Raw genomic sequence first — 25818 nt, forward strand, 5'->3', positions numbered from 1 at the left:
GTGCAGTGGTGCGATCTCCGCTCACTGCAACCTCTGCCTCCCGGGTTCAAGCAATTCTCCTGCCTCAGCCTCCTGAGTAGCTGGGATTACAAGCACGTGCCACCATGCCCGGCTAGTTTTTGTATTTGTTTTTTAGTAGAGACAGGGTTTCACCGTGCTGGCCAGGCTGGTCTCGAACTCCTGACCTCGTGATCCACCCGCCTCGGCCTCCCAAAGTGCTGAGATTACAGGCATGAGCCACCGCACCCGGCGGATCCCCATAATTTTCTAATACAGTTTTAGTAACTCTGCCCCCTTCATGTTCTCTCAAACGGATAGCATTGCTTCGCCCACGAAAAGGATCAGTATTGCAGAGGAAGGGCTTAGATCACCCCTATCTCTCTGCAGCCAGCAGATCAAGATTTGGACTCAACTCAATAGTTTGGAATCATCAGATAAAGGAAAAAGGAAAAGCAGAAATGAATACTACTGAAATAAACAATGGTCATTTCTCACTTAAAATTTTGAGGAAGAGAGAAAGAAAAAATACCTTAAGATCAAACATTTTTTAACTTGGAGATGTTAGAGGAAGTAGGGGGGACAGAAAAATGTTAGAGTGAGAAGGAAAACTGAATCAAGATGAGGCAAGAGGCAGAAAGAGCTCACACCATGCTGTGGGCTCTTGGTTCTGAGCTTGGATACCACGTCTTGCCTTCTGGATAAACTGTAAGGAAGACAGTGATGGAGTGAAGTGGGCTGGGGGCGATAGCGAGGATGGGGTGGGGCACCAGGACGAGAGATGCGAAGGAAGCTAGAACGAAAAGAGAGCGACCGAGGAGAGAAGAGAGCAGAGCAATACAAAAGCAGCCTCGGATCTAGCCGGAGCTGCAAGCGTTAAGGGGAGGCGGAGAGTGACGCGGTTTGCGTCTGGAGCGGCTCCTTGGAGTCCACAGCATCCACCGCCGGAGCCTCGCCTTCCTTTCTCCCTCTGCAGACACAACGAGACACAAAAAGAGAGGCAACCCCTAGACCACTGCGAAGGACCCATCTGCACCATGACCGAGACCACCAAGACCCACGTTATCTTGCTCGCCTGCGGCAGCTTCAATCCCATCACCAAAGGGCACATTCAGATGTTTGGTGAGTCCTCCCGCCCACCTCTGGAAGCCGCTTCCGCTCCTCTCCTTTCCCAGGCACCTGTGTTTTCCAGGGCGATCGAACGGGAAGGCATGTGCCCCTTCCGAAGGGTGCGCCGGCTCATCCAGCTGGTGGAGGTCGGCCCCTTTATTTTGGAATCAGGGGAGGGGACGCAGACTGCGTTTCCGAGGCGTCACTTGCCGGGGCCAGACCCGGCTCGCAGGGGGCCAAAGGTGGGGGATGGGAGGGGACTAGAGACGAGTATCATTTGGGGCTGGGCAGGGGTTCGAGATACCAGAACTGGAGTGCGGCGGTGCGGTGGTTCGGCTACCTGGCTGGCGAAGACCGGGATGGGGGCAGAGGTTGGGGCGTCGAGTAGGGGAGGAGGGGGCTGGAGATAACGTGCTGTTTGTTTAGGATGGGCCGAAAGCTCGAAGGAGTTAAATCATGTATGTGCCTGGGATTCGCAAACACACTCGCGCCCGACACACCAGTGACAGGGGCTGGGGCTTCAAGATTAATTTCGGATTTGGCTGGTGATTCTGGGCGGCCCAGGGACGAGTGTTTGGGAATTGTGGGCCGTGTATTGCCCGCGCGAGGTGGATGCTGAGTGAATAGGGAGGGGGCCCTTTTCCGCCTAGGTTCGGCCTCAGGGACCCGCTGCCCAGGTCGGGGAGGGGGCCGGGCGGAGGCTGCGGGAGGCCCTGCGCGAGCCGGAGCCGAAGGATCGGGGCCCAAGTTGGCTGAGGCTCTGCCCAGGGTGGCGAGGGCACTCGGAAGGCTTGAGGCGTCTAGTGTGTGTACGAATGTGCGAATGACTGTGTGTGAGTATATGCGTGTGCGTGTTGGGGGGAGGGGACTCATCATCGCGCGTTTGTTTCTTAGAAGCTTTGGGGCGTGGAGTCAGAGAGAGCGAGCGGGGGCATCCGGCTGGCTGGTTCGGGGTCCAGCAGCGATAGGGGAAAAGTGATCGATAGATGCCTATTGGAGGTCTCGCGCCACCGGTGGGAAACCACGGGGCTTCGCAGCTGCTCGTAGGACTCAAAGGCGCGGGGCATGAGCGTTTAGACACGGAAAGAGGGACGCGGAGGTCACTTTAGAAGCAGGAATTGAGAAGTTAGAAGTTGGGGGTGCTTTTTCTTGAAACTGAGAGAAGCGAGGAGTAGGGAAGAGCGAGTGGGCTGGGATGGATGAGAGAGCGGGTGGGAGGCCCTGACCTGGCCCGCCAGCAAGGCGCTCTCCAGAGGCGGCGGTGCTGAAATTCAGGGCGCGCCGGAGCTGGATGCGGGCACACGTGTTTATCCGGAGCCTGAGGACTGCGCGAGCCCTCCTAGGGAGGTTTAGTGAAAACCACACCACAGCGGTAAAGACAGGGCGAGGTGGCTTAGGCTAAAAATATTCATCTTTAAACTTAAAAGGTGCGCTGAACTGGGCTCGCTTGTTAAAAACCTCATGGAAAGAATATAGAACTACTTTGAGCAAAGGGCAAATCGGGTAGGCATATCTACACGATAGAAGGAGGGAGGCTGAGAGATAGCCATCCCTTCTTCACCATTCCTTCAGCTTTTAAAAGTCTTTTATTAAGAACCAATGCCAACTTGCCTGTTAAATAAGGACTTCTGTTCAAGCATCAGGGTAGACAAGAGCATGTCGTCAGTCTTCTAAGGACTATCAGTGCCCTAAGAACACTCCACTTTCACTTTCCTTTGATGCTGGTGTCTTCATCCCTTTCCTTCTTTTCCTGTCTGTCCATATGTCCTCTAGCACTTTATGTTGATGCACTTTACTCCTCTCCCTTGACCAGGCAATGATGGGTTTTCCTTTGGAACCAAGAGAAAGGAGGAGTAGGGAAGAGCCATTGGGCTGGGGATGAAACTCTGTGGCTCTAAGAATCTTTGATGACCCAGCGGGTACTGCTCCTTTCTTCCTGAAGCTAGGAAATCCCAGTTGTTTTAGATTACAAGAGAAACAGATTTGGATTGAGAACCAAAGATTCTGTCTTGTAGCTGAAGATTCTTTGTTAACAGTAATAAAGGCTTTTGTTAAGCGAATGCTGACCTGCCAATTCTCCATGAGCTTCAAGGATAGACTATGTGGAAATAGACCTGAGTTGCAGTGGAAGGGTTTAGATATAGAAAGGTGAAAGGAGACTTTTGGCAGTAACGATTATTTACTTAGTATAAGAACTGAGGACCAGGGCAGAATGTGAACAAAGTCCTTTGCATGTCCATTAAAGTATAATACAGAGAGTAATACAAAAAAAGGATATGATATGCTCACTCACTATGGCTTTAAGGAGTTTATTACCTAATGAAGAATTTAGCACATAAACAGGTGAAAATGAGGCAAGAATAAGAACACAAAATACACATTAAACTATTTTTGGTAGAATGTCTTATTGGAATCTTTGAGCTCTGGATAAATTTTATAATTTATTTTTGTAGAGCAGTTCTGGTTAACAAAGCCATTTCATCTATGTTATGTTACTTATTCCTGTTAAAACCCTTATAAGAAAAACATTATTACCTTTATTTTACAAATGAGAAACTGACAGAAGCCAAGTGACTTATGAACACACATGGAGAATGTGTGGCACTGAGACTTGAGCCTCATGTTCCTGATTCCTCTTGCAGAGGCCTTCATACTGCAACAAAGGCTGGAGGAAGTGCCCGCTCAACTTCTGACTGCATAATTCCATGAACACTCTATTTTCATGAACCATAAACTAAGAGAATTAAACTGGCCATCAACTAAGTGAGATTCATGTATATGCATTTCCTTAAGATCTTTGTCTCATGTCTAAAGAAACCAGTTATTTATGAACTATTTCCTCCTTTTAAATTGCTTTAAAAATTTTCTCTCTGACAACACGGAAATAATTAATACAACTAAATTATCAAACTTTTGGCCAGGCGTGGTGGCTCACTCCTACAATCCCAGCACTTTGGGAGGTGAAGATGGACATAACACATGAGCTCAGGAGTTTGAGACCAGACTGGGCAACACGATGAAACCCCATCTCTACAAAAAACATAAAAATTAGCCAGGTATGGTGCTGCATGCCTGCAGTCCCAGCTACTCTGGAGGCTGAGGTGGGAGGATGGCTGAGGTGGGAGCCTGGGAGGCGGAGGTTGCAGTATGCCAAGATAGCGCACTGCACTCTATTCTAGGTAATACAGCCAGACTCTGCCTTAAAATTTTTTTTTCAAGCTTTCTTTAAGGTGACTGAAATTTGTAATAATTTTTTTTTTAAAAAAATGGACACAAACAGGACTTTGAAATTAGTCATTTTAAATAGAGCTCCTATATCCTGAAATTCAACTTCTTACCAAAGGAAAAAGAGAGACGGTAAACAAAAAGAGAAGTGGCATTCAAAACTAAAGACTCACTCTTCATCTTTGTAAAGTAGCACTTGTACAATTCTCAATATTTGTAAATATTTTTAGAATGAACTTTTCTTTTACTCTGAAAGGGAAGTTGATATTATTTCTCCTATTTGAAACTATAGAAACATACAGGAAAAAATAGTATTTGTGAGAGATATTTGACACTTGTATACTCAACTGTAACTAAAATGCTTTCAGGGATGAGTAAAAGTTTTTGGCAAAGTAAACTCATAAAGGAATGATGTCATATCTCATGGGTCTGCCTCATTACATAAGAAGATAATGTGGAATTGGAAGTTTTAAAAAATGTAACTGCTTAGTTTTTAACTATGTAGAGATTATAATTTAATGTAGCTTTCTTTACATTTATAGCTATATTTGTCAATAAATCTACCACTGGGAAGTCAGAGAGCAAGTTTAAATAGAAAAGTAAGAAAGGACAGCTCAGATTAATTTGGCTATATAAACAAAAACAGAGGAATTGGGGAATTTCATCACAGCAGAAATATTTCTAGCTATTTTTTGTATTTTTTCTATTTTAATTTGTAGATATAGGGTCTTGCTCTGTTGCCCAGGCTGTAGTGCGGCAGCAGGGTCATGGCTTCCTGCAGCCTCAAACTCCTGTTTCTGCTAGCTGCAGTTTAAATCCAGATCTAACTGACTCCAAAAACTATTATCTTTTCACTGCGCTCTGATATTGTCTCCAAAAATTACCAAAGTCTAGCATCTTTCCTCCTTTTAAGCCAGTCAGAGGTCTGATGCCTGACAGAGAGGAATGACCAGGTTGCAAGGAGTCATTCATTCAGGTCGGGTGGTTAATACCAGGGAGAGCTTTCTGAAATAAGCTTCAGTGAGAACAATTGGAATTGGGAACTTATGGCAGCCGCTGTTTTTGAAAATTAATATTTCTAGGCCGGGCGCGGTGGCTCACGCCTGTAATCCCAGCACTTTGGGAGGCCGAGGCGGGCGGATCACGAGGTCAGGAGATCGAGACCATCCTGGCGAACACGGTGAAACCCCATCTCTACTAAAAACACAAAAAAATTAGCTGGGCGTGGTTGCGGCCGCCTGTAGTCCCAGCTACTCGGGAGGCTGAGGCAGGAGAATGGCGTGAACCCGGGAGGCGGAGCTTGCAGTGAGCCGAGATCGCGCCACTGCACTCCAGCCTGGGAGACAGAGCAAGACTCCATCTCAAAAAAAAAAGAAAAAAGAAAATTAATATTTCTTTAGAAAAATCATATTTCTTCGAAAAGACCCACAATACTGATAACTCAAATGGCACAAGATCTACTATAATCATTTTCCAAGTACCCCAGCCTGTGGCATAGTACAGTCTCATGCTTAGGCTGGGTGCATGCTCACAGCCACCACCTTGCTCTCCAGCAGTAGTCCCTCCACCAGCATCCAGGAGAATGTGACCAAAAACAGGAGGACATGGTGGCTGTGACAGCCAGAAATGACCAAATTCAATTCTTTTTCTGGGCTCAAGCGGACCTTTCACCTCAGCCTCCTGTGTAGTTAGGACTACAGGCACCATGGGCACGCCCTGGTGGCTAATTAAAAAAAAATTCTTTTAGAGACAGGGTCTTGCTATTTTGCTGAGGCTGGTCTCCAACTCCTGACCTCAAGCGATCCTCCCACATCAGCCTCTCAAGTAACTGGGGTTATAGATGTGAGCCACTGCATCCAGCTATATCCTGCTTTTTGATAATTGTAAAATAACTGGATTTTCCAGTTTTTCTATCAAAAATATTTTTTTTTTGCTTCGAACTGGATCATTTGAAGAGACATAATCCAATTTTGTCCTTCTTAAAGGGTAATAAAGAGGGCCTGCTACTTGTTGCAAAATTGGAGATGCGGCCCCTACTGCTACAGCTAGAAACCATAAGAAAAATGAATTTGAGTTGCTACTAATATATATAGAACCGCTATAAATCAAGAAGCTGTTGAATATGATTGAAATTCTTATATTAAAAAAGCTATTAAGCAGATGTGGTACTCTTTTCCTTTGTACCACTGTCTAATTTGATCCTACCCTGTAAGGTAAACTGAATAATAGTATCCCCTTTTACAATTGATAAGGCAGAGGTACATGTGTAAGTCATTGGGTCAAATTCATCAGCAAAAATCAGTGTAGAACCACTTTCTTGATATCTAGACTCTCTCATTCATGATGTTTCTTTTTTATTCCCTTATAATTGCAGTAGCACCTATGAAAGAAGAAGCCATTTGAACTTAGCTGTCAACAAAGGGTCGTGAGAACCTTACAAATTTTTTTCCTTGGCAACACAGGCCACCAACAAAATATATCCAACAAAGATAGCCGTGTCTAACCAAAAAGGTCTTTCTTTTCTGAATACTCTTATATTTTTCATTTAACTTTGCATTGGAATGGGCTTTCATAACTCCCCCAACTTCCTCCTTTCTTCCCACTCTTCTGTTACCTCAGCTAACACCTATTCATTCTTCAGATTTTAGCTTCAATGATAGTTTCTCAGGGAACCTCCACTGACGCCTAAATTAATTCTGGCTACGCTGACATTTGTTCCCACATCACCTTATGCTTTCCAGGCCATAACTCTCATCTCATATGTTTTATGGCTGTTTCCCATGGTAGACCTTAAGATTTTGAAGACAGAAACAACGCCTGATGTCATAACTGATATATTTCCTAGTACCTAGCATATAGTAGGATCTCCATAACAGTTGTTGAATAGATTTTTTAAATGAATGTATAGAATCTTGTTCCAGGCAGAGAAATCAGCCATGTGCAAAGGCTAGGGTGAAGAGACAGAGACACAGAATAATAGAACAAGGAAAATTCAGGAAGGCTCAAGGAGAAGGGGAGTGAGTGGTGAGACTAGAGAGAGGTAGTTGAATATCTGAACAGTTGTGAAGGCTCCTAAGTCATGTTAAAGACTTTAGACTTTATCCCAATGGCAATGAGAAGACATTGCATTGTTTTTAAAGTAAAGGGGTAACATAGCCATATCTTTAAATTATGATTTAATTAAATGTTGAATGTAGATTGGTGAAGGGCAAGAATGTGGTGACCAATTAGGCATGTATTTCAGCAATACAGGATTCAACCCAAAGAAGATGGTCACCTGGCCCAGGCTGGTGGTTTCTGGGATGGAGAATGAATGTATCCGAAGGTTATTTAGGAGGTAAAAGAGATCTTCGTTTGGCTGGGTGCAGTGGCTCACGCCTGTAACCACAGCACTTTGAGAAGCTGAGGCGGGCAGATCACGAGGTCAGGAGATCGAGACCATCCTGGCTAACATGGTGAAACCCCATCTCTACTAAAAATACAAAAAATTATCCGGGCGTGGTGGTACACGCTTGTAGTACCAGCTACTTGGGAGGCTGAGGCAGGAGAATCACTTGAACCCGGGAGGCGGAGGTTGCAGTGAGCTGAGATTGCGCCACTGCACTCCAGCCTGGGTGACAGAGTGAGACTACATCTCAAAAAAAAAAAAAAAAAAAGAGAGAGAGAGAGATCTTCATTTGGTGATGTGATGAGTGTGTGATGGTGAAGTAGTCCAGGGTAATTTGTAGGTTTCTGTCCAAGGTGGATGAATAGAAAATGCTAGAGGAGAAGGAGATTTGGGGTTGGTGGGGAAAATAAAGACTCATATTTCTTACTTTAAAATTTTGGTAATATGTGTTCTAACCAAGCACTGATGTGGCAGAATACCTAAATTCAAAGTTTCTTTGTGACCTGGGATATCTGAGTCTTATAATGAAAGCTCCCAGTAGATTCCAGTTAGATTATTAAAATTTCTTCATTTGCAAGAAAGATATTAAGTTTATTAACAGTATGGAAATAAAATGCTAAAAGAAAGGTTTTCTGCTTTTTTAAAAAAATTATAAAATGGAAGAGAATCAATATCCTAAATTTGACTCTTTTTTAATGTTGAGGATGTAAAATTGGGAATAACTGATAGTAGTTCACAAAACCACTTTTGACTTGCCCACCACTCTGATGATGGCTGTGACAGTACACTTAAGTAGATGCTTGGGGTTGGGCATGGTGGCTCATGCCTATAATCTCAACACTTTGGGAGGCTGAGGCCAGTGTAGCACTTGAGCCTAGCAGTTTGAGACCAGCCTGGGCAACATGGTGAAACCCCATCTCTACTAAAAATATAAAAATTAGCCGGGCTTCATGGCACGTGCCCATAGTCCTAGCTGCATGGGAGGCTGAGGTGGAAGGATCACTTGAGTGATGAGAGGCTGACATGGAAGGATCGTGAGCCCAAGGAGGTCAAGGCTGCAATCTGTCATGTTGGCACCACTGCACTCCAGCCTGGGCAACAGAGTGAGACCCTGTCTCCAAAAAAAAAAAAAAAAAGTAGCCAGGCGCAGCAGCTCCTGCCTGTAATCCCAGCACTTTGGGAGGTTGAGGCGGACAGATCATGAGGTTAAGAATTCAAGACCAGCCTGGCCAACATGGTGAAACCCCGTCTCTACTAAAAATACAAAAATTAGCCAAGGGTGGTGGCGGGCACCTGTAATCCCAGCTACTCGGGAGGCTGAGGCAGGAGAATTGCTTGAATCTGGGAGGTGGAGGTTGCAGTGAGCTGAGATCTTGCCACTGCACTCCAGCCTGGGCAATAGAGCAAGACACCATCTCAAAAAAAAAATGTAGGTGCTTGGGAATCCTACCTAATTTGTTGGTAAGTTGAAGGTACACAAGTGGTAACTCATGGATCACTCAAGGTGGTCTCACTAGCAGGAGCAGTGTCTGCTCATGACACAAGAATAATGGGCTGAAAAAGAAAATGTAGACATTTGTGTTCACACAAACTGTTGACTCAATTTACTTTTTTCTGCTGCACTGACTAACTGAGGCTCATATGAAAACAACCTCACCATGAGAGGCAAATCTCCTATCTAGAATTTATTCCAAAATAAGCAATAGGGTATAATGAAGAACAGAGCTGATGTCCTAAGAGTCTTGAAATATTTATTTCAGTTTCTCTTCTCTTTTTGTTTTACTTGACCCTATTCTATATTTGTAAGCCTTTCTGCTTAGAACTATCAGAATTAAGGTAATTCAATTATTTCTCAAATCATTTGATTATTGCTTAGTAGGAACATCCTTTGAAATGTTATGGGTCTCAGAGAAACATTTCTACATACATTTCCAATTTTAGATCAAGTCAAATGAACAGCCTAAAGTGTGGAGACAAACTAAAAAGCATAACCTGCCAACATTCAAGTTTGAACTTCTCTGTTTCAAAGATATTCACAGACACAAAAGGAAAATGAAAAAGTAGACAGATAATATATTTATTTTGTTATTTTTCTTTTGATAGGCAATAGTTTAGAATTAATCCATGCATGACTGGAAGAGATAATGAAAATCAGTTTTGAAAGTGTTTCTTTCAAAAAATTCAAGTCTTAGTTTTTCAATGTAATTGTCCTCTTGGCCACCAGAACAGTGTTCTGGTGGTTGTTTAGCTAATATTTCATGATGCTGTGAAATACACTTTCTAGTAAGTTCTTGTTCACGCTTGGTTTTTGGATCATCCTGAATTGCTCAAAAAGATCCTAACTACACAAAGGAACGCAAAAATATTTTCTTCAGGCAGGGTGTGGTAGCACATGCCTATAATCCCAGTGCTTTGAAGTCTAAGGCAGGAGAATTGCTTGAGCCCAGGAGTTCAAGGTTGTAGTCAGCCATTATCGCAGCACTGCACTCCATCCTGGGCAACAGAGCAAGACCTTGTCTTAAAAATTTTTTTAAAACATATTCAATACACAAAATTTTGGTTAAACAAAGGCATTTGAAGTAATTCTTTAGGATTCGATGTTACAGACTAAGACCTGAGATAAAGGAGTTCATTTTATAGAGAATTACATAACTTTATTTAGGGATGTGTTCCATATCTCAATATATGTAAATGCAGCATCAGTTTACAAGGAGGGACGTTTTCCACTGCCAGAGATCTTCCAGTTATAAGCACTCAATTGCATGGAACGCGTTTGCTTTTTTTGGAGTTTGGCAGCTAGCCTCAGAAGTCTTTCAGCTTAAAAAGATCTTTCAGTGGCTTACGTGGTGTGACCAAGGCCATCCTCCTGGTATTGGCTCCCTCCTCCCTTTACATCTTCCAGTGTCTCCGTGATTTGTAAACTCTGCAGCAAAGGCAAATATTATGACCACTACTAGTATCATCATCTTCCCCATTATCATCCTAATCATGAAGCCACTTTATTTGAGCTTCTTTAAACCATACTGCCATTAAGCTAATTTTTATTAAATTTAATGCATAATTCTCTTTAGCATTATACGAGTGAGCCAGCCAGGAAAATTCTTATAATCGTGGCAATAAGAGGTTAAGAGGAGGAAGTAGCAAGGGAGCAAGACTCTGAGGCTAAACCCTGGAAGTGATGGCAGCTAAATAGCATTCTTTTTCTGTTTTTCCTCCTACATCAAATTGCCTCCACATGAATAGACATGCTGCAACATATTGACCTCATTTAATATTTACCAGGCAGTAGAAGAGATAGTAAAGCATATTCCCTAGATAAGACTAAATGCTTATAGTTTTATTCTTGTTTCAGTTTCTTAGGCCAAAAACCTTGGACTAATGCTTAATTATTCCCTGTTTTGGACACACTATTTATGTCCAAATGTTTTGGAATCTCTTTATCTTCAAAATATAACTAAGACCAACAACCTCTCTCCATCTACATCCCTGGTGCAAGCCACTGTTATCTTTCATTTGAATTATTGCAATAGCTTCTTAACTGGTCTGTCTGCTTCCACTCTTGGTTGCAACACTCATTTCTTAACAAATAATCAGAGCGATCCTTTCGGCCGGGCATGGTGGCTCACACCTGTAATCCCAGCACTTTGGGAGGCCAAGGCAGGTGGATCATGAGGTCAGGAGATCGAGACCATCCTGGCTAACAAGGTGAAACCCCATCTCTACTAAAAATACAAAAAATTAGCCGGGCGTGGTGGCACATGCCTGTAGTCCCAGCTACTTGGGAGGCTGAGGCAGGAGAATCACTTGAACCCGGGAGGCGGAGGTTGCAGTGAGCCGAGATTGCCCCACTGCACTCCAGCCTGGGAGACAGAGCGAGACTCCGTCTCAATAAACAAACAAACAAAAAAACAGAGTGATCCTTTCAAAATGTAAGCCAAATCTAAGTCAGATCATGTTGCTCCTTTGCTCCAAATCCTCTAGAGCTCTGTATCTCCGTCAGTCAAAGTCAAAGTCAAAGTCAAAGTCATCATCATAGCCTACAGGCCTCCATGATCAGCCACTCTGCCCCCACCTCCACCCTAACGCATCTCTTCCACTTCATTCTTAGCTAACCCCACGGAACATCCTTGCTTTGGCCTTAGAGTCTTTGTGCTGAATGTTCCCTCTGCCGGGAATGCCCTTCCCCACCTAGCCCATGTCTCATTCCCTCCCCTCCTCCAATTCTTTACTCAAATGTAACCTTCTCCTCATTGTCCACTTGGCAGATCCTACTCCCCTGATCACATAATTTAAAATTGCACCTCACACACTCCCAGTCCCTGTTATTCTGCTCTACTTATATCTTTTCCCCTTCCTACTTATCACCTTTAAACAAAGCATGTTATTTCTTGTTTTCTTATGCTTATTATTCAATGCCTGTCTCCCCAGCTAGAGCTCCTCAAGAGCAGAGATCTTTGTTTACTCTGCTCATTAATGTATCTCAGGCTCCTAGGACAGTGCCTGGCATACAGTGAGTGCTCATTAAACGTTTGTTGAGGCCAGGTGCGGTGGCTCAGGCCTGTAATCCCAGCACTTTGGGAGGCTGAAGCAGGCAGATCACTTGAGGTCAGGAGTTTCAGAGCAGTCTGCAATATGGGGAAACCCTGTCTCTATTAAAAATTCCAAAAAATTTGCCAGGCGTGGTCGTGCATGCCTGTAATCCTAGCTGCTCAGGAGGCTGAGGTGGGACGGTCAGAGGTGGAGCTTGCAGTGAGCCGAGGTCGCACCACTGCACTCCAGTCTGGGTGACAGAGTGAGACTCCATCTTAAAAAAAATGTTTATTGAATGAGTAATGAGTGAGATATTAGATTCCTCATCTCAAGTCTATGGTAGACTTACTGCCAGGAATGATAGAGTCAGGAGGGCTCTATGGCTATTGATGATCTCTAGAGGAGATAACAAACTAAACAAAGCAATTGAGGTGGAAAGTGTTACAAAAGAGGTGAGAATGAGGTAAAGTGGGAACATGGAGGAAGTTACCACTCTGGACATGGTAGATGGGCCATTAGAGCAGGTGTTAGTGAGAGTTTGAGCTTGAAAGTTGAAGCTGCCAAGTGGACAGAATAGAGAAAGGCATTCTTGGCTGGGCGTGGTGGCTCACACCTGTAATCCCAGCACTTTGGGAGGCCAAGATGGGAGGATTGCTTGAGCCCAGGATTTGGAGACCAGCCTGGAATTTATAATGAGACCCAATCTCTACAAAAATTTAAAAAATTAGCTGGGTGTGTTGGCATGTGGCTGTAGTCCCAGCTACTTGGGAGGCTGAGATGGGGGGATCACTTGAGCCCAGAAGTTCAAGACCAGACTGGGCAACAAAGCAAGACTTCATCTCTTAAAAAAAAAAAAAAAAAAAAAAGGGAAATTAAAAAAAAGAGAGAGAGAATGGCATTCTGGGAAGAGAGCAGGATATATATGGAAGCCTCAACAGCATGGCGCATTAAGGAATTTCTAGGGAACTTGCTAGAGTGCAGGTGGGCACAGGGAAGGACAGATGAGAGAGCCAGAAAACAGGTTGGAAGGGGGGCAGTGCCAAGCAGTTCAGATCTGACCCAGCATTTTTTTTAGTGGGCCTCGAAAGGTGATGGGCAAAGGAGTACATGGCAGATGTTGGACCTGCATCCCAAATGTCAGTGTTCCCTTTGTTAGCAGTTCAGTAGGGAGCTGCCATTGTGATTTTATCTAAACATTTTAAAGTTATTATTTCTGTATCACTCTTTGAAGTGGATTTTTTCTTTTTCTTTCTTTTCATGATTTTATTTATTTATTTTTTATTTATTTTTATTTTTTGAGATGGAGTCTCACTCTGCCACCCAGGCTAGAGTGCAGTGGCTCTGTCTCAGCTCACTGCAACCTCCACCTCCCAGGTTAAAGTGATTCTCATGCCTCAGCCTCCAGAGTAGCTGGGACTACAGGCACCCGCCATCATGCCCGACTAATTTTTTTTTTTTTTTTGGTATTATTTTTGTAGAGACAGGATTTTACCATGTTGGCCCAGCTGGTCTTGAACTCCTGACGTCAGGTGATCCGCCTGCCTCAGCCTCCCAAAGTGCTGAGATTACAGGGGTGTGCCACCATGCCCAGCCACGATTTTATTATTTTCTGAAATGGAACCATTGTACATTGTATAAAGTATATCTGTTGATGAAATACACAAGTGAGAAATTCTATTGCTGTACAACCCACCAAAATAACAACAAATAAGCAAAAAATTCACTCCCCTGATAGGTTGTTCTTGCCTAGGATCTAGATTTTACTGTGCTTCACTGGAATGCCCTTGTTGCTCAAGTATTCTCAGATTTGGTGAACTCAGTTCACCCTAGTTTTATCTTCCATGATTTTGTGAGATTTGAATATGTGCCTGCTTTCTTCTCCACAGGCTTAATTGTCTGAAAAGTAAGCACTGTAGAGATCCTGTCCTTTGACACTTGTTTTTAGCACTAATCCTGGAGGTCTTGATCAAGACCTATTTCTATTCTTATAAAACTATGGTTCTGGCTGGGCACAGTGGCTCACACCTGTAATCTCAGCACTTTGGGAGGCCGAGGTGGGATGATCACTTGAGGCCAAGGGTTCGAGACCAGCCTGGGCAGCATAGGGAGATCCCATCTCTACAGAAAATTTAAAAATTAGCCAGGTGTGGTGGTGTGCATCTGTAGTCCCAGCTACTCTGGAGGCTGAGGTGGGAGGATGGCTTGAGCCCATGAGGTTGAGGCTGCAGTGAGTCATGATCATGCCACTGTGCTCTAGCCTGGGTGAAAGAGAGAGACTCTGTCTCAAGAAAACAAAAACAAAAATATATCATTCTCCATGACTATTGAAATTATTTACCATTTAAAAAACTCAATAAAGTGACACTATGGTAAGGGGTTGGGTTTTCTGATGCTTTATTTAAAATTTAATTTAAATTTTTTTTAATTTTTAGAGACATGGTCTCACTTTGTTGCCCTGTCTGGCCTCAAATTCCTAGGCTAAAGCGATCCTCCTGTCTCAGCCTCCCAAAGTGCTAGGATTACAAGTGTGAGCCACCATGCCCACCAATGCTTTATTCTTCAACATTTTTCCAACCCTTCATCTTAGTACCCACAGAGAGGTGAAATACTTCCTCCATGGAGCACTGAGATGAAACTACATCCATGACTATTCATATTCCTTTTCAAATATTTATGTGTGGCTAAATATTTAGCAGTGCATAGCTCATCACATCAACTACAAGATCTTTAAAAGAAGACTTTTTTTTAAAAAAAGAGACGTCATTCGTTTTAAATTAAAATTAAGACAATAAATATTGTACATATAAATTCAAGCCATAATTGCTTCATTTTCCATGAACCAATCTTGCTAAGCACCATTTAAAAATTATTTACTTGTTATACCCCAGGGAATCAAAATTTATAGATATTATATCAGGTTCTCTTGCTGTTAACAGTGTTGACAAAGAATGGGTAAAGGCCCCAGTTTTTCCTATCACTCCATTTTTTCTGTTTATATGGAAACTAATAAACTGAATGGCTATTGATCTGGGAATATACTTAGTCTCCTGGAGCCTTATCTTTCTCATTCGTAAAATAGGGTGATTGATATAACTCAGAAGTCGGCAAACTATGGCCTGCAGGCCATATGTGGACAGCTACCCGATTTTTTAAGGCCTGCAAGCTAAGGATGGCTTTTTACATTTTTTAATGGTTGAAAAAAATGTAAAATAACAATAATATTTTGTGATACATATAAATTTCATAAAATAAAATTTTACTATTCATAAAGTTTTATTGGCACATAGCCACTCTCATTCATGTATGTATTATCTCTGGATGTTTTTGCACTGAAACAACAGAAGTGAGTGGTTGTGACAGAAACTTTATGGACTGCAAAATCAAAATTATTTACTATCTGGACATTTACAGAAAGCTTGCCAACCCCTGGAATAACCTACCTCTGGGTGTTGGAATGGAAGTATCTAAAGTGTTCTTAAAATAGGAAGTGCTATTGAAGTCCATTACCCAGAGAAACTGTTTAACGAACAATTTTCAGTCTAAACTAAATCTCTGAAAAGACTCATTTAAGCAGCAAATGTAGTTTCAATTTCATAATTGTAATTTTTCTGGCTGACTGGGTAAATGGCCATGTTCATGGTGGGGATGATTTTCTGGTGTTTGGTTTACAGTGGACATTGATTCACCACTCTGGCTAATGTTGGACATTTATCTGCTGTTGAACATTAGGTATACTTTCTCAGAACACATTTATCCTTTTCTTGTTTCATAGCTACCTCCTTCTTTAAATGTAATATCTTATATACCTTATATTTGATGATTAGAAAATTAGCACACCAATTGCATCAGGCATGCTCTTGCAGTCATATCTAGTTTTTCTGCAGCATCTCACTTCCCTCCGAACATTGATAGCACTTGGTTTGTACCTCTTTTATAGTACTTAGCACATTGTGCTATGGGTTGTAGTTATTTCTGTCCATTCCTCATATTATCTATCAGATATAAGTTCTAGCCAAGGTCATATGGTTTTTTGTATCTCCTAAGGTGCCCAGCACAGTGTTCTAGGAACATGAAGATACTTTAAATATTTAGCAAATGAATGAATGATTAAACTGTTAGGAATATTCAGAATCTCAACATCTAGGCAAAATAGATGCTCAGAAAAAAAAAAGACAAGCATTTAGGAAACAGAAAATACAGGAAAACAGAGATTCAAGCAAGACAGAACCAAAAAAACAGGACAGACAGCAAACACGAGGTGCCAGTGACTTAGGGACTTCAAAATCAAGATAATTCTTGCCTCAATATAGAAAAGCTCATGCTTCTTCCCAGATATCCACAGTGGGAACCTGCAACTCATGTTTGGGAGCTATGAAGTGTGTAACTTGGCAGGAGTGAAAAATATGGAGCCAAGTATCCACTGGACACTTCAGGCGGGTGCATGGGACATGTAGGAATTATTTTTCAGTGAGGCAAAAGTAGGTTTAAGAATGGCAGATCAGGCCAGGCGCAGTGGCTCACGCCTATGATCCCAGCACTTTGGGAGGCTGAGGTGGGTGGATCACGAGGTCAGGAGTTCGAGATCAACCTGACCAACATGGTGAAACCCCATCTCTACTAAAAATACAAAAATTAGCCAGGTGTGGTGGCACGTGCCTGTAATCCCAGCTACTCAGGAGGCTGAGGCAGGAAAATTGCTTGAACCCAGGAAGTGGAGGTTGCAGTGAGCTGAGATCTCGCCACTGCACTCCAGCCTGGGTAACAGAGTGAGACTCTGTCTCAAAAAAAAAAAAAAAAAAAAAAAAAAAAAAAAAAAAAAGGAATGGCAGAGCAGTTGAGTTTCTTTTTTATTTAGTTGCAGTTTGAAAAAGGTTTTAGGTACATGACACCTAGTGAAGTGAAGCTTTTTAAAGTACTTACTCTACTTTGAGCGAACAAAACCAAAAACCATTGGTTTATCAATTGTTAAGTTTGCATCTTCAGAAATCACAGAATCTCCATTTGAAGCAGATTTCAAAATTGTGCAGATAGTCTTCCAGTTCTGAAATCCCTTTTAAAACATCTTTACAAGTTTCTGTCCAATCTCTGCTTGAGATCTTTCAGGTCCAGAGAATGCACTATTTTCCAAAGCAGCCAAATAGCATTTGGCACAATTGCACTTTTTTCAAGATTGTCCCTTCTATCTAGCTGACACTGGGCTTCCTGAGACTCCCACGTGTTGGACCTAGTTCTTTTCCTCGAGATCCATGCAGCAAGTTTAATCTGTCTTCCACTGTGAGACATTCAAATAGGTGGAGACAGCTACTCTGTCCCAGCACCCTTCTCTTTCGGCTTCACAAGCTCTAGTTCTTTTTATCTGGATGTCATTACATTCCCAGTCTTCATAGCATCCTGCCTTATCCCCTTTAAACATACCTTCATTGTCTACATCCCTCTATTCAATTCAATTCATGATGCTGCATTCTGATGTGGCCTGATTTTGCTGTCTTATCTATCATTGAACTTAGCATAGCAAGTAATCCCTTTATTTGTGGCACTGTCTCTCTCTTTTTCTAAATGAATCAAGTTAGGTTAGCTATAGCTACTTGCATGTTAAAATGTCCTGACATTCTGAAAATTTGTCATTTGGTGGACTAACTGCTAAACTATTCCAATTTATTAAAAAATCCATCTGGTGTATTGTCAAGACGTGGTACCTTCCAGAACTTTGCAGGTCAGTGCACATACTTAGTTGTGTGAGATGTCAACCACACACTGGGAATAACATTCTGCCTTTGGAATAGCAAAGACACTTTGCACGTTCCCAGGCAGGGCTGAGCCTAAGCGTTTCTGAATTCTGAAATTATCAACTTTGTTTTCTGATATTTCACTGAAAGGGCTGTTATTTTTAAAACAAGTTCTCTTGAAGTGAGACTTCGTCTCTACAAAAGACAAACAAAAAAACAATAAAAATAAAAAGAGTTCTGTTGAAAGCTCCAGTCAACTCTTGTCCATGTCTTAAAGTCTTAGTTTTGTCTAGCTCCTCCCTCATGGCCATGTGGTGGACGCTTCCCTATTCCCAGGGCTCCTATGTAAGTGGCTAAATGACCTTGTTCCCTGCAATGATGACTTTGTCCCAACAGAGGTGGATAGTGTCATATTTACATTGGGTGAAGTGGAATCTTTTAAAAACCAAGTAATAAAAAAGCCATTTTTCTTATGAAAAATTCTAAACCTATGCAAAAGTAAACAGAACAATACAACAATGAACTTGATGCACCTATCACCCAGCTTCAATAATTATCAATTCCTTGCTCATTTTGATGTGCTGATACCCCTACCCACTTCCCAATCCTTGCCCTATATTATTTTGAAGCAAATCCTAGAATCCTATTGTTTCGAAGGTGAGATCCTTTCTTTCATTTTTTTTTTAAAGACAGAGTCTTGCTCTGTCACCCAAGCTGGAGTTCATTGGTGCCACCACAGCTCACTGCAGCCTTGACCTCCTGGGCTCACGTGATCCTTTCACCTCAGTCTTCCAAGTAGCTGGGACTACAGGCACATTCAACCGTGCCTGGCTAATTTTTGCTTTTTTTTTTTTTTTTTTTGAGACGGAGTCTCGCTCTGTCGCCCAGGCTGGAGTGCAGTGGCGCGATCTCGGCTCACTGCAAGCTCCGCCTCCCGGGTTCACGCCATTCTCCTGCCTCAGCCTCCCGAGTAGCTGGGACTACAGGCGCCCGCTACCACGCCCGGCTAATTTTTTGTATTTTTAGTAGAGACGGGGTTTCACCGTGTTAGCCAGGATGGTCTCGATCTCCTGACCTCGTGATCCGCCCGCCTCGGCCTCCCAAAGTGCTGGGATTACAGGCGTGAGCCACCGCGCCCGGCCAATTTTTGCTTTTTTATAGAGATGGGATTTCACCATGTTGCCCAGGCTGGTCTCGAACTCCTGGACTCAAATGATCATCCCACCTCGTCCTCCCAAAGTGCTGGGATTACAGGCTTAAGCCACCTCACCCAGCCTGAGATCCTTTTAGTTGGTGCATAATTGCTTCTCTGTCTATCTGACCTGCCTTTGCAGACAGGATGTTTTTCTTCCCCATTTTGTATTTGTTTGCTTGACCATTTGGGTTGCAGACAGGGCTGGTATGGGAAGATGTCTAATTCCTTTCTTTGAGCAGATATAATAATGCTTCCACCCTAGACCAACAGCGGGGGTGGCAATTTAGCATTGGCATTGCCTTTAAAGCATTGCCTGTAAAGCACTGTCTTTCACATCTTTCTCACATCATGAGGGGCCTCCAAGGCTTCCCTCCAGAGTAGAGCTCCTATTGGACACAATGGGCCATTCTTCCTCTGAAATGGAGCATTCAGTTCTCTTTCCCTTCAAAGCCACGAATGTCTGTGTTAGAAGATGTTCCTATATCAGTGGTTTTCAACTTGGAGTCCCTCAACAACCAGCATTTCTCATCAGTCAGAAAAAGGGTCTGGGAAATGCTTCCAGTATTTCTAAGCATATGCATTCCCCCTTAATATGGCACAGGCTAGCTAAGTATAATATTACATTTCTGAGGCTGGGTGCAGTGGCTCACACCTGTAATCCCAGCACTTTGGGAGGCCACGGCAGGTGGATCACCTGAGGTCAGGAGTTCAAGGCCAGCCTGGCCAACATGGTGAAACCCCGTCTCTACTAAAATACAAAAATTAGCCGAGTGTGCACCTGTGGTCTCAGCTACTCAGGAGGCTGAGGCAGGAAAATCGCTTGAACCTGGGAGGCAGAGGTTGCAGCGAGCTGAGATTGTGCCACCACACTCCAGCCTGAGCAACAATGTGAGACTCCATCTCAAAAAAAACAAAAAAAAAAATTACATTTCTGGGCTTTTGCCTGAATTATTATCAGTTTGGTGAGATAAACTCCTGCTGATCAGGAGTCCTAATGGGTAGCTGCAGATATCTTTGATGAACAAAAATAGGGACCTTTTTCTTCCATTTCTTCACAAAAGGAGAAAAATAATTAAACAAATCCTGTTTGGTGACAAGGTTGTCCCCTGTAATAGCATTTGAATTCTTGGCTTCTGTCTGGCCTGACTTTAACCCCTGTAAAGAATTGAAATAAAATCCTTCTTACTAATTCCCTAATCCTTCTCTTATGCTGCATTAAATCAACTTTTCAATGTGTATTGTCATGCAATTTTGTTATCATTTGCATTTAAATGTAGTGAATAAAGAACTCCCTGCTGAACCCCTTGTGGAATGTTTAAGTCCAACATCCCAGTTTGCCCAGTAAATCATATGGCTATGAATATTCATTAAAAAGGCCTGAACAACTTCTCCATGTGGAATTTGCCCTTCGCACTGCACTTGCTTTGTTAAGATTGGTTCTTTGTGGTTTCATCTGTGGTCGTACTGAGCTCTCACAGTGGATGGAAGGAATGGTGGGGAGGTGGGTAAGGACAGTCTCCCGAGTGGGGGCTCCCCATGGCTACTGAGATGTTTTAGTGCCATTTTTTTTGGGGGGGGTGGTTGTTCCTCTTCACTTGTCCCTTCCCCCAACTCAATAGAACCCACAGTAATTTACACACACACATTTCTTTTACATGCAAATTGACTTATTTCAGGCTATTGCGATCAAACATTTTTTGTTTGTTTAAAGAAATTGAGAAATGACATGTTTCTGCAGCCTTGAAAAGTTTGGGAGGGAGAAAAGAGGAATAAGATATGATGTTGTTTGGCCGGGTGCAGTGGCTCATGCCTGTAATCCTAGCACTTTGGGAGGCCGAGGCAGGTGGATCACCTGAGGTCAGGAGTACGAGACCAGCCTAGCCAACATGGTGAAACCCCGTCTCTACTGAAAATACAAAAATTAGCTGGACGTGATGGCAGGCATCTGTAATCCCAGCTATTCAGGAGGCTGAGGCAGGACAATTGCTTGAACCTGGGAGGCGGAGTTTGCAGTGAGCCGAGATCACGTCTTTGCACTCCACCCTGGGTGACAAGAGCAAAACTCCATCTCGGAAAAAAAAAAAAAAGATATGATGTTGTTTATGCATGACATGATGTCTTATTGCACGACAGCAGCTTTGGGGTAAAGTCCAATCTGTAGAGATTAAAGGAATAGGAAAGAGGAAAGAAAACCCAACTTGTCAATTAGGTGATGCTCAGCTTCTTTTCCCCTCCCTTTTTGAATTATCCCCAGAGGGAGCCTGTCCAAAGACCTTCGTGGGAAATTACAGACACTTGTCCTGCCTTGAGGGAGTGGAGGGGGGAGCAGCAGTGGCCTGACATCCTGAAAATTTTTTTTGGCCTGTGTTGTGAGTAACTCTGAGCATCCCCTGCAATAAATAATCACTATAAACTAATATGTGAACTAATATTTATTGAGCATGTCAACAAAAAATAATCAAATGGGTCAGAATCTAGTTTAAAGAGAGTTTATTCAAGAGCAGCGTTTCAGGAGAACCACCTGGGAAGCACAGATTTCAAAAAATGGAAGTCAGTATTCTGAAGTGTAGAAGTTTGAAATCATTTATACAGACAAATTTTAGGGAAGCCTAACAAAATTTCAACATCTTTCTATGTAAGTCTTAATGCATAGTTACAACAATCCGATTAGTCAAGATGGTCTTATTATTTTAGGAAAGATAATATTTAACTTTCCACACTGAAGATGTAACAGTCGTAGGGTGTTTGGCACCATCTGAGTCTGATTTAGGTTCAGGACAATAAGGGAGGCAGTTAATCTATAACAAAGATCAGTGATTTGAAGGAAAGGAGGTCTGATCTCTGGTCTCTCCTAGTCATTTAAGAACAAGAACAATGAAGAAGAGAGTCAGCCTATAATCTAAGAAACAGAAGTTGCAAACATGCTATGTGACCCAGTCTCTAGGGCTTGACTACCCTCTTAGCATATTTTTTTTTTATTATACTTTAAGTTCTAGGGTACATGCACACAACGTGCAGGTTTGTTACATATGTATACATGTGCCATGTTGGTGTGCTGCACCCATTAACTCGTCATTTACATTAGGTATATCTCCTAATGCTATCCTTCCCCCTTCCCCCAACCCCATGACAGGCCCCCATGTCATGTGTGATGTTCCCCATCCTGTGTCCAAGTGTTCTCATTGTTCAGTTCCCACCTACGAGTGAGAACAGGTGGTGTTTGGTTTTCTGTCCTTGCAATAGTTTGCTCAGAATGATAGTTTCCAGCTTCTTCCATGTCCCTACAAAGGACATGAACTCATCCTTTTTTATGGCTGCACAATATTCCATGGTGTACATGTGCCACATTTTCTTAATCCAGTCTATCATTGATGGACGTTTGGGTTGGTTCTAAGTCTTTGCTATTGTGAATAGTGCCACAATAAACATACTTGTGCATGTGTCTTTATAACAGCATAATTTATATTCCTTTGGGTATATACCCAGTAATGGGATGGCTGGGTCAAATGGTATTTCTGGTTCTAGATCCTTCAGGAATCGCCACACTGTCTTCCACAATGGTTGAACTAGTTTACAGTCCCACCAACAGTGTAAAAGTGTTCCTATTTGTCCACATCCTCTCCAGCACCTGTTGTTTCCTGACTTTTTAATGATCGCCATTCTAACTGGTGTGAGATGGTATCTCATTGTGGTTTTGATTTGCATTTCTCTGATGGCCAGTGATGATGAGCATTTTTTCATGTGTCTGTTGACTGCATAAATGTCTTCTTTTGAGAAGTTCTGTTCATATCCTTTGCCCACTTTTTGACGGGGTTGTTTGATTTTTTCTTGTAAATTTGTTTTAAGTTCTTTGTAGATTCTGGATATTAGCCCTTTGTCAGATGGGTGGATTGTAAAAATTTTCTCCCATTCTGTAGGTTGCCTGTTCACTCTGATGGCAGTTTCTTTTGCTGTGCAGAAGCTCTTGAGTTTAATTAGATCCCATTTGTCAATTTTGGCTTTTGTTGCCATTGCTTTTCATGTTTTAGTCATTAAGTCCTTGCCCATGCCTATATCCTGAATGGTATTGCCTAGGTTTTCTTCTAGGGTTTTTGTGGTTTTAGGTCTAACGTTTAAGTCTTTAGTCCATCTTGAATTAATTTTTGTATAAGGTGTAAGGAAGGGATCCAGTTTCAGCTTTCTACATATGGCTAGCCAGTTTTTCCAGCACCATTTATTAAATAGGGAATCCTTTCCCCATTTCTTGTTTTTGTCAGGTTTGTCAAAGATCAGATGATTGTAGATGTGTGGTATTATTTCTGAGGGCTCTGTTCTGTTCCATTGGTCTATATCTCTGTTTTGGTAACAGTACCATGTTGTTTCGGTTACTGTAACCTTGTAGTACAGTTTGAAGTCAGGTAGCATGATGCCTCCAGCTCTGTTCTTTTGGCTTAGGATTGTCTTGGCAATGCGGGCTCTTTTTTGCTTCCATATGAGCTTTAAAGTAGTTTTTTCCAATTCTGTGAAGAAAGTCATTGGTAGCTTGATGGGGATGGCATTGAATCTATAAATTACCTTGGGCAGTATGGCCATTTTCACGATATTAATTCTTCCTACCCATGAGCATGGAATGTTCTTCCATTTGTTTGTGTCCTCTTTTATTTCATTGAGCAGTGGTTTGTAGTTCTCCATGAAGAGGTCCTTCACGTCCCTTGTAAGTTGGATTCCTAGGTATTTTATTCTCTTTTTATTCTCTTTGAAGCAATTGTGAATGGGAGTTCACTCATGATTTGGATCTTTGTCTATTATTGGTGTATATGAATGCTTGTGATTTTTGCACATGGATTTTGTATCCTGAGACTTTGCTAAAGTTGCTTATCAGCTTAAGGAGATTTTGGGCTGAGACGATGGGGTTTTCTAAATATACAATCATGTCATCTGCAAACAGGGACAATTTGACTTCCTCTTTTCCTGATTGAATACCTTTTATTTCTTTCTCCTCCCTGATTGCCCTGGCCAGAGCTTCCAACACTATGTTGAATAGGAGTGGTGAGAGTGGGCACCCTTTCTTGTGCCAGTTTTCAAAGGGAATGCTTCCAGTTTTTGTCCATTCAGTATGATATTGGCTGTATGTTTGTCATAAATAGCTCTTATTATTTTGAGATATGCCCTGTCAATACCTAGTTTATTGAGAGTTTTTAGCATGAAGGGCTGTTGAATTTTGTCGAAGGCCTTTTCTGTATCTATTGAGATAATCATGTGGTTTTTGTCTTTGGTTCTGTTTATATGATGGATTACATTTATTGATTTGTGTATGTTGAGCCAGCCTTGCATCCCAGGGATGAAGCCAACTTGATCATGGTGGATAAGCTTTTTGATGTGCTGCTGGATTTGGTTTGCCAGTATTTTATTGAGGATTTTTGCATCAATGTTCATCAGGGATATTGGTCTAAAATTCTCTTTTTTTATTGTGTCTCTGCCAGGCTTTGGTATCAGGATGATGCTGGCCTCATAAAATGAGTTAGGGAGGATTCCCTCTTTTTCTGTTGATTGGAATAGTTTCAGAAGGAATGGTACCAGCTCCTCTTTGTACCTCTGGTAGAATTCAGATGTGAATCCTTCTGATCCTGGACTGTTTTGGTTGGTAGGCTATTAATTATTGCCTCAGTTTCAGAGCCTGTTATTGGTCTATTCAAGGATTCAACTTCTCCCTGGTTTAGTTTTGGGAGGGTGTATATGTCTAGGAATTTATCCATTTCTTCTAGATTTTCTAGTTTATTTGCGTAGAGGTGTTTATAATATTCTCCGATGGTAGTTTGTATTTTCGTGGGATTGGTGGTGATATTCCCTTTATCATTTTTTATTGCGTCTATTTGATTCTTCTCTCTTTTCTTCTTTATTAGTCTTGCTAGTGGTCTATCAATTTTGTTGATCTTTTCAAAAAACCAGCTCCTGGATTCATTGATTTTTTGAAGGTTTTTTTGTGTCTCTATCTCCTTCAGTTCTGCTCTGATCTTAGTTATTTCTTGCCTTCTGCTAGCTTTTGAATGTGTTTGCTCTTGCTCCTCTAGTAGTTTTAATTGTGATGTTAGGTTGTCAATTTTAGATCTTTCCTGCTTTCTCTTGTGGGCATTTAGTGTTATAAATTTCCCTCTACACACTGCTTTGAATGTGTCCCAGAGATTCTGGTATGTTGTGTCTTTGTTCTCATTGGTTTCAAAGAACATCTTTATTTCTGCCTTCATTTTATTACGTACCCAGTAGTCATTCAGGAACAGGTTGTTCAGTTTCCATGTAGTTGAGCAGTTTTGAGTGAGTTTCTTAATCCTGAGTTCTAGTTTGATTGCACTGTGGTCTGAGAGACAGTTTGTTATAATTTCTGTTCTTTTACTTTTGCTGAGGAGTGCTTTACTTCCAACTATGTGGTCAATTTTGGAATACGTGTGATGTGGTGCTGAGAAGAATGTATATTCTGTTGATTTGGGGTGGAGAGTTCTGTAGATGTCTATTAGGTCCCCTTGGTGCAGAGCTGAGTTCAATTCCTGGATATTCTTGTTAACTTCCTGTCTCGTTGATCTGTCTAATGTTGACAGTGGGGTGTTAAAATCTCCTGTTATTATTGTGTGGGAGTCTAAGTCTTTTTATAGGTCTCTAAGGACTTGCTTTAT

The 25818-nt window shown here is 42.2% G+C and overlaps 1 protein-coding gene across 1 annotated transcript in view; it reads left to right on the forward strand.

The window, feature by feature from the left end:
• The first annotated feature begins 828 nt into the window (after positions 1 to 828).
• The window catches only part of NMNAT2 (nicotinamide nucleotide adenylyltransferase 2), a 182378-nt gene continuing 157388 nt past the window's right edge, over positions 829 to 25818 (forward strand). Inside the window, exon 1 of the mRNA XM_003815625.5 lies at positions 829 to 1119. Within this exon, the coding sequence (XP_003815673.1) occupies positions 1035 to 1119 (85 nt within the window). The 5' untranslated portion in view covers positions 829 to 1034. The remainder of the gene's footprint in view (positions 1120 to 25818) is intronic.

The sequence above is a fragment of the Pan paniscus genome, chromosome 1 (genome assembly GCF_029289425.2).
Source record: "Pan paniscus chromosome 1, NHGRI_mPanPan1-v2.0_pri, whole genome shotgun sequence".
Taxonomy (NCBI): Eukaryota; Metazoa; Chordata; class Mammalia; order Primates; family Hominidae; genus Pan; species Pan paniscus.